We start from the raw sequence: 13,694 nt of genomic DNA, 5'->3' as shown, positions 1-13,694 counted from the left end.
GGGATACCGGCGGCTGTGCGTCCACCACGTCCGCCAGATGTTCGACGATTTGCCTGCTCGACGATGGACACGGACAACGAGGAGGCGCTCGCGGCGCTGCTGGAGGAGGAAGCCGATGCCGACGTCCAGGACGAAGAACAACGCATGGTTTCTATTTGTTGAACTATTATTTGATTTCTACTGATTTTTTTATGAACTATGTGATAAAAGATAGTTTATGTTGAATTTGCGCCGAAGCACGGCGAATATGGGACGATTTGCGCCGTTAGCGGGTTGAAAAGCGGGCAAATTTGCGTCAAAATTGGACCGATATCGGCGGCTGGGAACCCAATCGCCCCCGAGCCGATTTTAGCGCCGGTTCGCCTTCAGGCGGCGATTTTTCAAGCCCCCGGGAAGGGGCCAACGGCTGGAGATGCTCTTAGATAAGACCACTACATTTCCACAAACACTAATAGCTTTCGATCGGAGAATATCACACCGTTTGACTATATTGTTAAGTGAATAGGGGCTTTTCTCCAAAAAAAAAAGAACAGAAAAAAATGTGGATAGGGGCTTTGACTTGCACACGGCAGCGCTCCTCGCCGCGCCACCGGCCCCTCCAACGCGTTACCATCGCACGCATGCACTTGTCCGCCCGCCGCCCGAGCCCTGTGCCGCGGTCGAACATGGCGCACCGGACGCCGTTCGGCTCGCCGGCAGCCAACCGGCGCTGGCCGAGGGCTTCCTCGGCTACGTCATCTGCTCCACGCAGGAGGCCGTCGTGTTCCCTCCCCTCGTCGCCTTCGCCGCCCGGACGAACCCCGGCGTCTAGGAGTTCATCAGGGGACCTCTCCGTGGAGGAGATGAAGCCCGCCGACTACCTCAAGCGCAAGGAGACCGTCTACGATGACAAATGGTACTGCGTCACTAATTTATACGCACTTCCTCCGTTCAAAAATACTTGTCATTGAAATGAATGTATCTAGATGTATTTTAATTCTAGATACATCCATTTTCATTCATTTATGCGACAAGTATTTTTGGACGGAGGGAGTACCTGGCAGCACCATAGCCAAATGGATGAGCGCAAAACGAGCCCAGACTCCCTGCTGTTTGTTTTCTTGAGGGCACGCAACGCAACGACAACTCGGTCGAGGTTGATTTCGGTGCACTGGACCTCTCCACGCCTCGATCACCTGACGCCGCCGCCGTCGTCCACGCCTCGCCTGATCGCGCTGAACTGAACTACCGCGGCGAGGTAAGCAACTAAGCATCATTCCATTCTGTCGATGCAGAAAGAAACTGATGATCAGCGACACCCTCGATACCGCAGGCAAGCTTTAGACAGCATTGCTTCTCGCACAAGTCTTGGTCGCCGGCCTTGAGAAGAGCACACCGTAGCACAAGTTTGAACAAAGGTAAATGGCAGAATATTTTGTTATAATCAGACATCTACAAACGTAGAAAGGAGGGAGTAGTATATATCCTGGACCAAGTCAGAGCTCTTGAAGAGGAACTTCTGCAAAGAATCAAGCGGCAGGGCCTGAATGTTACCCCAAAGATTAATCGCCTCCATTAAAATACCAAGGCCTAACAATCCAGGGAGGGGACTTGTGACACCTCCTCGCTCGTTTTGCAGTTAACAAGACTCGTACCGGACGCAAAGGGAACCAAGTGCAACGTTTGTCCTGGTTTGACATTTATCCTTACCTGGAGAGATATGCCCAAGTATGTTCAGCTAGGAATATTCCTAGGTATTGTCAACACCTTGTGAATCAACTGAATGTGACACTGATAACAAGCCTTTATCGTGGTGGTTTCAGGATTCTTCTGTCAAGATTCTTGACACACCTTATGTGATGATCCAGGAACATGTATCGAATCCATCGGCTAGTACATAGTTGGGCAGCCTCCATGGGCACCGCATTAGGGCCAATCAGGTCGAGCTGGGCCACAAAATGTGTGTTTGGTTGCATAAAGGGTCGGCTGGCTCGCATGAGCACGAAGTTTAAAGCATCCCAGAGCCTGGCTCGTTGGAGACCCTCGAATCAGCAGTTTCGAGCGAGCCCGACTCAGTGGGCGCAAGCTCGCACCCGCGGGAGCAACCCGGAAACGAGGGGGATGGCGGGAGATGGAAATCGGGCGCGGCGGCAATGGCGCCAAACCTAGCCTCACCCCCTCCCCCAATTACTCGGTCATCACTACCTCTAGCATCACCACCGGCGGTGGCGGCGACTCAGATCTGCGCGGGCGACGGCGACAAACGTGGTAGCAGCACTATCCAGCAGTAGGAGTCGGTGCTACCCTTCCTGTTGGCCACCGTCGGGTCGTCCTTGCCTCAGCCATGGCCCCCCTTTCGTCGTCCTCGTGTCCGATGCTGGTAAGCAACACCCCCTCTCCCGTATGTTAGGTCTGTTGGTAAGATCGATTTCCCCACGCTCAATGGACCCTTGTTGTCGACTAGGTTATGGACGCACGGATGAGGCTGGTAGTTCAGGCAGCAACACTGATTGCCATGATTCAGGCATGGGTCATGCTCATGCACAGGAGAGTTGTTCGTCGTGGTGAGGTACCTTTCATCTATTATGCTACGGTGCTTATGCGGGAGCGAGAGAGGATCATCAATCTCAACTACATCTACAACTGCAAAGTCAATTTGCCAGACTTGTCCAGACCTTCAGGAGTAGGGTGCTGCTACAAGATAACATCCACACCAGTGCGGAAGAGCAAGTGCCCATGTTCCTCCATGTTGTTGGCCATAACCAGAGGTTCAAGGTTATACACAACACGTTCAGGAGATCAATGGATATCATCTCAAGGTACTTCATTCAAGTGCTCTATGTTGTTGGGGAGCTCACAGGAGAGATGGTCAAGTCACTAACCAGCCAGACTCCTACCAAGATTCGCACTAGCCCAAGATGGTATCCATACTTCAAGATGAGCACCGATTGTATGTGCTTCATGGCTTGATATGCTTGTATCTAGATGATCTCCCCTCGTCGTGTTCCCTCCCCTCGTCGCCTTCGCCGCCCGGACGAACCCCGGCGTCTAGGAGTTCATCAGGGGACCTCTCCGTGGAGGAGATGAAGCCCGCCGACTACCTCAAGCGCAAGGAGACCGTCTACGATGACAAATGGTACTGCGTCACTAATTTATACGCACTTCCTCCGTCCGAAAATACTTGCCATTGAAATGAATGTATCTAGATGTATTTTAATTCTAAATACATCCATTTTCATTCATTTATGCGACAAGTATTTTTTGGCGGAGGGAGTACCTGGCAGCACCATAGCCAAATGGATGAGCGCAAAACGAGCCCAGACTCCCTGTTGTTTGTTTTCTTGAGGGCACGCAACGCAACGGCAACTCGCTCGAGGTTGATTTCGGTGCACTGGACCTCTCCACGCCTCGATCACCTGACGCCGCCGCCATCATCCACGCCTCACCTGATCGCGCTGAACTGAACTACCGCGGCGAGGTAAGCAACTAAGCATCATTCCATTCTGTCGATGCAGAAAGAAACTGATGATCAGCACAACTAGGTTATGGACGCACGGATGAGGCTGGTAGTTCAGGCAGCAACACTGATTGCCATGATTCAGGCATGGGTCATGCTCATGCACAGGAGAGTTGTTCGTCGTGGTGAGGTACCTTTCATCTATTATGCTACAGTGCTTATGCGGGAGCGAGAGAGGATCATCAATCTCAACTCAATCTGCAACTGCAAAGTCAATTTGCCAGACTTGTCCAGACCTTCAGGAGCAGGGTTCTGCTACAAGATAACATCCACACCAGTGCGGAAGAGCAAGTGCCCATGTTTCTCCATGTTGTTGGCCATAACCAGAGGTTCAGGGTTATACACAACACGTTCAGGAGATCAATGGAGATCATCTCAAGGTACTTCATTCAAGTGCTCTATGTTGTTGGGGAGCTTACAGGAGAGATGATCAAGTCACTAACCGGCCAGACTCCTACCAAGATTCGCACTAGCCCAAGATGGTATCCATACTTCAAGATGAGCACCGATTGTATGTGCTTCATGGCTTGATATGCTTGTATTGTTCAAGGTGAGCACTAACACAATCTTCATTTGCCATTCCAGGATTGCATTGGGGCAGTAGATAGTACTCATGTCACTGCCAGAGTGCCTCAGTCACAATCTGCAGCATACAGGGGGAGGAAGCACTACACAAACTAGAATGTGCTTGCTACTGTTGACTTCAATATGAAGTTCACCTATGTGTTGTTGGCTGGCTGGGAAGGGCCGACACATGATGCTAACATTCTCAGTGACATCATGAGTTGTCATGATGACATCAACATCCCCGATGGCAAGTTCTACCTAGGAGATGCTGGGTATGCATGTCGGCCAGGTATTCTTCCACCCTTCAGGAAAATCAGGTACCATCTGAACGAGTTCACTGGTAGGAACTATCCTAGGACTCCACAAGAGCTGTTCAATCTCAGACACCCCAGCTTTAGAGTTACCGTTGAGAGGGCATTTGGAGCTCTGAAGAACAGGTTTAAGATCCTAGATCATAAGCCATTCCACACTTTCCCCACTCAGGTTAAGCTTGTTCTTACTCGTTGCATTCTGCATAGCTGGATCTTGCAATAGGGTGCTGATGAACTGGTGCAGGAGGAGGAAGATGTGACGGAGGATGATGTTGTCAGCTCCGGCCATGGTGTGGAGGCATTTGACAACTAAGCCTGTAAGAACAAAAGAATGAAGTGCGCACATGTGTGATAATAGAGGTCAGACAAGGATCTGAAGAAGACAAGCAAGAGTAGCATAAGAAGAAGAGAAAGAAGCAGCAGCAGCAATAAAAGAGGAGGAGGGAGAGAAAGAACTACCAGCGGCAGCAGTAGAAGAGGAAGATGGACTTGCATATAGTTAGTATCGATGATGAACTTTCCCCTATTCAGCCATATGGCTCTTAATAATCTGTACTGCCATTTGATAGCAGTTAGGATGAGCCGTAATTTGTTTCGTAGTTAGGAGTGAAACTGTTCAGATCGTGTGTGGTAAGGTCACCACCATTGAGAAGTGGTGATAGCACCTTATGCAAGGTTGCAACTAAACAACAAGTAATATGTGCGCCTAATGCGATGCAGCCAACCAAATAACGAGTCATATTTAATTCCCTCGTGCAGTTAACCTATGTACGAGCCACCAACTATGTGCAGATAGTGGTTTATGTGCTGTTTTTTCTTAGCCAGACCCATTTAAGAATCACATGCGATCCAGTCAAAATCGGTCATGGCCTGTATACATGTTGTGTTTCAGGAAAAATCCTACGTCCCTCGTCGTCGTCACCAACCATCCCTGCATGAGTGTTTGCAACTGCACTATGTTAACAAAAATTTCCTATGATAATGTTGGCAGTTGTTGAAGTCTATGCAATGAAGTGTCATGTAGATGCGCAATAACCTATGATTTGATGATTAAAATAATACTTCTTCCGTCTCAAAATAAGTGTCTCAACTTTGTACTAGCTCTAGTACAAATTTGTACTAAGCTCAAGACACTTATTTGGGATGGAGGGAGTAGTTATCTCTTCATTTCATCATAACACCGATGTTTGTATTTCTCTGCATTTATTCTAGATTTCTGATGAAGTGCGTTTAATGAAAGAAGACATTTTCATCGACTATCAAATCGTCCGCAACAACTTGGTCAATCATCAAGATGATGTACTGTCTCACATCTTTGTGATGCTCATAGGGCAGGGCAGGACGTGCATGCGTTCATAGGATAAATGTATGTGCCAATACATGAATGTCTGTGCTGTACTGTGTTAAAAAATGTGTCGCGTACATTTTTGTAACCATGAAGCAGGTAATGACCAATGGGGAGAGAGTACGCGGATCGTGTGCTTCTTCAATGGGCCTGCTGGCCGTCGGATGAAGGAGCATAACATCCAACGGTGGACGTCTAGATCCGCTACGTCAGAGCTTTACACGTCCAGGTTGGGGCGCAGTTTCCGCGTGGACCCACCCCTTGCCGTATATGGACAACGCGGACGTCCATACAGACCACGTAAATCGGGCAATAAGTTGCACCTCTGCGGCGTGGGGTCCGCGGGGCGGGCGTGTCGGCTAGCCAAGCTTCTAGATGGGCGTGGGTCGCTGCCATGTAGGACTGACAGGGCTACTGGCCGCCTAGCCTAACGGTTTTAGCTGCGACCCGGTAATAAACCCGGTTGTTGAGGCTTATTTGTATCCGGACCCTCAGGCCTCGCCCCCCTCTGTTGCCCCTCCCCCATTATCCTGTATATATCTCTAAACCAAGATCGCACGAATCTAGGTCTTCCACCTCGCGCAAACTCAACAGGATGATTCGCCATGCCTCCTCCGAGGAGTTCAACTCACCAGGCTTCTTCCGTCACGGGCTTGGAGTCCTCTTCACGGCGACAAGAGAAGGAGCTTGTGTCCCATGGCATGGCATGTATCCCACGGCCATGGCCAAGGCCTCTGAGGTTCGCGTGACCTTTTAGGCCTCGCCCATGGCTATGGTGTTCATGGTCTTATTTGTCTATCAGATCTAGTATCTATCTAAATCACCGAAGTCTGGATCCTTCATGTATGTTGCGTTGACGGCCATGCCCAGGTAAATTTTTTTTAGATCTATATAAGTCGCTCAATTTTTTGCTAGTTCCCTTTTAAAGAGCAAACTCTAACAGATCCTGTATGCAGGTCCTTCTAAAACGAATTTGCGACACCACTCGGCATCAGGCGGAACAGATCTCGTAAACCTTGTACCGTAATTTTTTTTCTTCCCACTCTTAATTTTTTCTCAGCACGGACGCATGGACGAATTCCAACTCCGGCTTCTTTTTTGGGCCTGTAATTTTTTTACTGGATCTGCTATTTTATGGGATTTATTTGGTGCGTTTTTTAATTTATATTATAAATTTGAAGGTTCGACGGTTTTTATGGTATTTGCAAGAGCTGCTCTTAAAGGACGGATCTCTTCTTGGACACGAACCGCACTCTAACCCGAGGCTAGGCGAGGCGATTCTTCGTACAAGCCTTTCTTTTGTTTATATTTTTGCCATAGCCCATATGTTTTTTCTTTTCGGAATAGATAAATCCCGAACGTTCGATTTTTAAGCATGCTATAATCCGAACTAAAGTTGCCACTTCGCAGCAACTAAAGTTGTCATCAAAAAACGTTCGGATGACATGCTTAAATTACGAACGTTCAAGACTTATTGAGGTCTTTTTTTTTAGTGGAGACCCATATGGTTTTTTTTCTCTCAAAGAAAAATGGTCTTCTTTTACCTTCCAAAATTTTCTATTGACGGCTAAATATTTCCCATTTTCTCAGACGGGATGAGCATTTTTTTTCTTCACGATCTACCATGCATTTCTATGAACTGTTTTTTTTATTTGAACAATTTCGAAAATGCTGCCGACGAACACCAGCTTACATTTACCGGGCCGTCTGGATCGATTGGAGGACTGGGCCGCCGAATGATGGTGAATCGATGGGTTGGTTGGTCGGACTGTCCCAGTGATCCTGGACCGGGCCCTTTGAGTTTTGGGAGGCCCCGATCGATCCACGACGCAGCATATAAAAAGCGCCGGCGCCTGGAACCCTAACCCCTTTCCCCTTTCCCCCTTCCCCCCTTGTTCCTCCTCGATCCGTCAGGCGGCGGCGGCGCGCGCGAGACCGGCGGCGAGCTACCGCGACTCTACGCAGAGAAAGGTAAGGCATCCCTCGCAACCTCTGATTCGTCCCCGGCGTTCTCTTTACTCCGGCCGTATTTCGTTGACGCCCCTTTGGTTCCAATCTTGTCCAGCTGTGGGATGGCCACCATGGCTCTTCGTGCTGCTGCGACCGGTTTCCTCCGGCCGGCCGCTGTTCCGATGTGCGAGGGCTACACATGCCTTGTCCCTATGCTTTCAGCCGGATCTGCTGATGACATCTACAACACCTTCCGTTTCGGGGCGTGCAGCGCAACCCAAGAGCTGGAAGACCCCCCCTGGTATTGGCACTTTACCCTTGTCTCGCCCGGTTAATCACTCTTCCTGTTGTGGATCTAACCTTTGTGTGGTTGGTTATTGCTGCACAGCCCTTTCAACTTCGGGGAGACGCTCCGTGAAGCTGGCACGAAGCTGAGCGAATCTGCATTTATTCCTGTTGACCATCTGCCTAAGCTGCGCCCAGAGGTTAACCCAAAATGTCCTGTCCTTCTTGTCTTTCTTTTGCACAATAGCTGCAACCAGTTTCTGTGATGAATGTATGCACTCACTACATTGCCACTTTCCTGTGAGGATGTTCAAATTCTTTCTGCATTTAGCCTGTGTCATCCAGGTTATTTGTGTATTGTGTGACAGTATGAGCCCTGAATAGAAACTTGCTAGGTTATTTGTGTATTGTGTGACGTATGAGCCCTGAATAGAAACTTGCTAGCTTGTGTATCCATCTTGCCGAATAGAAACTTGCTAGGTTATTTGTGTATTGTGATGTATAAATAAAAACTTGCAATTATAGCTATTTGTTGGGAAATAGCATCTGCATTTGTTGTTAACCACATTAGTTTGCTTTCATTTCTAGCTTAACAAAGACACCGCATGAACCCTGAATGTTCTGTCCTTCCCGTCTTAATCGTCACCTTATATCTTATTACTCATCAGACCTGAATTTTACTTTGCAGGATATTTATCATATCCTGGGCGGTGGTGCTGTCGTCGCGGGCTTGGTGATGATGTCCGAGGGAGAGAAAAATGATGATAAAGGTATAAAATTCTTTTAGTTTCAGATTCTGTAGTGTAATGATTTGTGTATTGCGACGTATTTTGGCAGTGCTCTTAGCATAGTTCAAAAAAGCGCTAGGCGTTAATTGTGCGTTTTGCCACCACCTTGCGCTTTACTGAACAAAGCGCATGCTCTTAAGAGCTCGCTTAGGCGCGCCTTTTTTAACTATGGCTCTTAGTCTAGGATTCAGGTTTCAGTTTCAGATTCTTGATGTGCTTTGGAAGTACTCTAGTGTAGGATTCAGGATTCAGTGTCATTCATTTGTTTAATGATATTATTTGTGTGTTGTTGACTCGTTTTGTAAGTACCCTTAGTGAGCTTATTGTTTGAGTATTTATGCTCAACCCTGTTGTTATGCTTCATCAGGTGAACCATCGCCTGAAGTGGTTATAGAAGTGCTAAAGGCTTATTTTAAGCGTTTTGTTTGCGCTCGGTCACCCTATTTATGTTCATGTTTTCTAATACTTCTCCTGATCAGACATCGGATGCGATGCCTAATGGTATAAATTTCTTTTTAATCACTTTGATTTGTGAGTTTCTAAAGTTTATTGATTGTGCTCTCTATGTTGCTTCTGTAGATGGGCAAACATCTGAGATCATACACGATCTAAAGGAGAAGCTGAGTGAAGTTACCGAGAGAGCGGAGAACCTCGCTGCTGAGAATAAGAGGCTCCTTGAAGATGTGGACAAGGTCAGGGAAGCTAACAAGCAACATGGATATGAGGTCTGGATGGATACCATTCGATCCATTCATGAAAAGGAACTTGCTAGGCTTGAGGCTGGCAGTGACAAGGAGGGTGATGGGAGTGGCAATGACAACAAGGGCAATAAGAGTGGCAAGAAGGACAATGAGTGTGACAAGAAGGGCAATGAGAGTGACAAGAAGGGTGGTAAGAGTGATAAGAAGGATGAAAAGCCGCTCGCAAAGGTAAACCTTTTTTTTTTCTGACTATAGATGTCTACACCATTATAATGGTGTACCAGTTTTGAATTAGAGCTAGATTATCAATCCCACAGTTGGAACAGCAGAATTTGCAGTGAATAGTATACTGGATAGTACAACACAGATGCACCCACTATGTTCTAGAACATGCCCTTTACCCAAAATTCTGTATCTGTACATGAGGCACGAAGCATAGGTCTTTTTGTCACCAATGCTGCTGTTCTTTTTTACTATACCATTGTTTTGAAATGTTGTTTACTTGTGGAGCAAAAGTAGTTTTTGTAGTCTGTTTTGAAATGCTGTTGTTTGCTTGACTATCACAGAAGCTGTTAGAACTGTTGATGGCACCATCCACCGTGGAAACTTGGTACAAGGATATCACCTCCAACTGGGCCAAGTGGAGTTACTTATTTGGCATGGTCCCAGTTTTCTATGCTCTCAAAATGGCAGATTATGCAAAGATTTTGAAGGGCGATCTTAGCGGTATAGATCCTCGGGTTGAGGTGGTGGAGAGCAGGGCTTGCCCATGTGGCATTCCCTGGCCGCAGAGATGCTCTAGATGTGGCGGAGGACTCCCAAACTTCGTTGGCGATTCGGGTTAGCAGCTTGCGCACCTGTCCTATTGCTTCTCTTGCTTGTTTTGAGTAGTTGACATTGGTTTCTTATGTTTAAATTTCAACAGGACTCGTCAGTTTCCCTGGTATTCCAGGCGTCAAGGGCGAAACCTTCACAGCCACCACTCCCACTCCAGTCCCAAGGGCGACATCTCCTCGGCCACCGCAGCCGTGAAGTGAATATGTTGCTAGCGTGAGTGACAGTGCCTCTGCGTAGGCCTGAACTGTTTTCTGTTCAATGAATATTGTGCAACTGGTTTAGCTGCGTTTTGAGCTTCTCTGATCTGGGATGTAGAACCAGTTTGTACTTAAGCTGTCTTCTGCATGATACTATTGAAGGTACGAAACTTAGATGGATACGCCAACTTGTTCTGTTATGTGTTATGTTTTGATAATCTGCACTTCTCATTTAAATTGATTAGGTCAATCCAGTCAATGGCTAGACAGGTTTGTTATTTTGATTTCTAAAATATCAGACGTTTTGGCTGTTCAATAGGAACGGAGGGAGTACTTGTGACTAATCTGTATGCGTAGGGATTCCTGTTTTGCTCAGACTGCGTCACTTTACGTTGTACTCTCTCCGTTCCTAAATAAAAGTCTTTTTAGACATTTTAAGTGGACAACAACATACGGATGTACTTCGTATGTAGTCACTAGATAGACTTGTAGTCACTTGTTGAAATCTAAGACTTATAGTCACTTGTTGAAATCTCTAGAAAGGCTTATAGTCACTTGTTGAAATCTTTAGAAAGACTTGTACTAGGTAGGACAAAGTAGTACTGGTTTGAAATTTGCTTCTTCATAATGGCTTTTCTATGTTGGTTCTCGGTTTGTTGGGCCACTGTTATAAAACAATTCTTGTGTTCCAGTTATTTGGGGGAGGGTGCAACTCCTTTGGGTGCTAGTTCAACACTGGGGTTGTTTTGAGGTTGTCACCGCGTCACCTTAGAGGACAGGTGGGTCAGCCCTGTCATAATCATGTTTAAATCGGTCGAACCAGTGCCTAACTGATAGTTGTAATTTTCTTGGACATTACCTGTAGCATTTGTGAAAATTTAAAATGTGATAGTTTTTTGAAAACATACGCCCTTCGTTCCAAAAGTTTTGTCTTAAATTTGTCTAAATACAGATGCATCTAGCAGTTACGTTTTAGTATTAGATACATCCGTATTTAAACAAACTTAAGACAAGAATTTTGGGACGGAGGGAGTAGAACCGTTGTTCTAGGCAGTGAGGTGTGACATTCTCCCTGGATATTTTCTCTGGGTATATTAAGTGGTCCTTGATGGCATTAATTCCCTACAAAACTATTACGAATAATAAATTCAAAATAAATACTTCAAAATTTAAAATTAACTTTTTTTTCAACATACATGGTTGATTTGTATACTTGCGTATGAAGTTTCGTGAAAGAATGACACCCGTGGTATTCTCTAGTAAGAAAATGCAACCCAAGAATACTATTCATCCCAGCGGTGTTTTTGAATATAGCATCAGTTTTGTCATTTTTGCCTAAGATACCACGGATGTCATTCTACCATATAAGTAAGTCACCGAACAATTTCAGTTTTTTCTTAAAAAAATCCAGTATATTTTGAATCTCACTTTCATAAGGGATTTGGTTGAAACCATGTACACAAAATCCACGTGTTTTGTACCAATCACTATTTACACCTTTAGCTCGTATTTACATAGGAAGTACATTATTGTTGAAATAAACGTTGAAATATATCACGATTTTAAAAATATGTCGATAAAATAAAAAGTGAGAATAGGAGCAAGCTGACCACACCTTGACACAACTGACCTTTCATTTCATCACACTAAAGAGAAGAGAAGAAAAAGAAACTTGCTACTCGTCAAAAAATAAGGACCCTAATAAATGTCACATGGACACATGGCAACTTCAAACATTTTTCATGACAAATTTAGTGACATGAGAATGACAATTTTAGTGGTCAAGCATGACAACTTCTTTTTTCAGATGGCAAGTCTCTGTTTTTTCTTGAGGGATTCATTTTTCTTTTCGGATAGCAACTTTAGTTGCAAAAAACATAAGCACAGGAGTACTTCGTGCCACACGTGTGGCACTTATCCGGCGTGCTTAAGCAGTAAGAAGATGTTTTTTCTGACAGTCTTGTACAGCAAAAGATTTGGCACGTGTGGCACTTATCCGACGTGCTTAAGCGGTAACAAGATGTTTTTTCTGACAGTCTTGTACAGCAAAAGATGCAAGTTTAGCTGACATTCTTAAGCAGCAGCAATGAATAAGACTCATTTTCAAAGGATAGCACACCATGTCGCCTTCACAGATCATCCAGTAATAATACTGAAGTTCTACACTGAAAGAACAACATACCATGCCAGCAACATCACAGATATCTTGCATTGCCATCAAAGAACATCTAGTAACACTACGAAGTCATATCATATATAAAGGTGGCAGATCATAGTCATATATAGGTGGCAGATCATAGACAAGACATATATAGGTGGCAGACCATATACAGTCATTTCAAGAGACATACATAACATGGTGCTGGAAAAGAACTGATATCTGTTTCTTCTCCGTCAAAACAAGATGCATCTCTTCTTCAACTCCTTCACTTCTGCACATCTTGCTTGTGAACTCCCTTAGCAGTAGCAGCAGGCTCATGTCCTTGTAGAATGGGCAGACTCTGAACAGTAACAAGATGTCCATCATACTTTACTATTTCAGGACCAGCTGTCAAGGCACAGTAAGTGAGAGCAGAAGTAGCAAGAATAACCACCGACGCAGCCAAATCAGTCACCTTCTTGTTTCTAGTTATCTTGCACCTACAGGTAGGTGGGATAAGATGGTAAGAATAACTCCTGTATCAGATGAATAATAATAGAACAAGCGTATGTCTGCATTATAGTTGATACTGCACCATTGGGGGTCCTCTAGTCTAGGCTTGATTTGTGTAGAGAGATCCTTGAGCAGATTCTTGTCCAGCGAGGAGGCCGCGGAATTAGCGTGGGCGTTGGCGAGGAGTTCGTACAGCTCCTCCTTCTTCTGCTCAACTAGCTCTGCACGGTGTTTCTCCTTCAAGGATTTCGAAAGCTCGAGGTACACCTGGTCCCTCTGCTGGATTAGAGGCGGACAGTGTTCCTCCTCCAAGGCGAGGGTTGATTTGGAAAGCTGGAAACACAGTAGCAGCATTGAGAATTGATAACTAAGAAATAGTCTTGACAAGACATGCGGTTTTCTTAAGGGCAAACACACCTTATACCTTTGCACGGCAAACATAAAACTATGTTGTAGGCATAACAAAAACTGATCTTACCGAAATATCAACGCATTCATGCTAGGCAGATGATCATGTACCATTGGTGCTGCAAAAGGTAAACCTAGCTGGAGAGACATAACGAT

General features: G+C 45.7%; 2 protein-coding genes across 2 annotated transcripts; one reads left to right on the top strand and one right to left on the bottom strand.

Annotated features, from left to right (window-relative positions):
• Positions 1 to 6,265: 6,265 nt before the first annotated feature.
• LOC123183395 (uncharacterized) lies at positions 6,266 to 10,677 on the top strand. Its single transcript, XM_044596191.1, has 8 exons — positions 6,266 to 6,589; positions 6,676 to 7,690; positions 7,785 to 7,970; positions 8,058 to 8,154; positions 8,643 to 8,724; positions 9,322 to 9,671; positions 10,010 to 10,283; positions 10,369 to 10,677. The coding sequence occupies exons 3-8, from the start codon at positions 7,792 to 7,794 to the stop codon at positions 10,473 to 10,475; spliced, it is 1,089 nt and encodes a 362-aa protein (XP_044452126.1). The 5' UTR covers positions 6,266 to 6,589; positions 6,676 to 7,690; positions 7,785 to 7,791; the 3' UTR covers positions 10,476 to 10,677.
• A 2,027-nt stretch (positions 10,678 to 12,704) lies between these two features.
• On the bottom strand, positions 12,705 to 13,463 carry LOC123183396 (uncharacterized; the record flags this gene model as incomplete). The annotated part of the gene is given in 2 exon segments (XM_044596193.1): positions 12,705 to 13,117; positions 13,213 to 13,463. Coding segments are annotated over 2 exon segments (465 nt in total), but the record flags the coding sequence as incomplete, so codon positions are not given.
• Positions 13,464 to 13,694: the final 231 nt, after the last annotated feature.

Source organism: Triticum aestivum, chromosome 1D (genome assembly GCF_018294505.1).
Source record: "Triticum aestivum cultivar Chinese Spring chromosome 1D, IWGSC CS RefSeq v2.1, whole genome shotgun sequence".
Taxonomy (NCBI): domain Eukaryota; kingdom Viridiplantae; phylum Streptophyta; class Magnoliopsida; order Poales; family Poaceae; genus Triticum; species Triticum aestivum.
The sequence above is the reverse complement of the archived record's forward strand: the minus strand, read 5'-3'. Positions and strand labels throughout refer to the sequence as shown.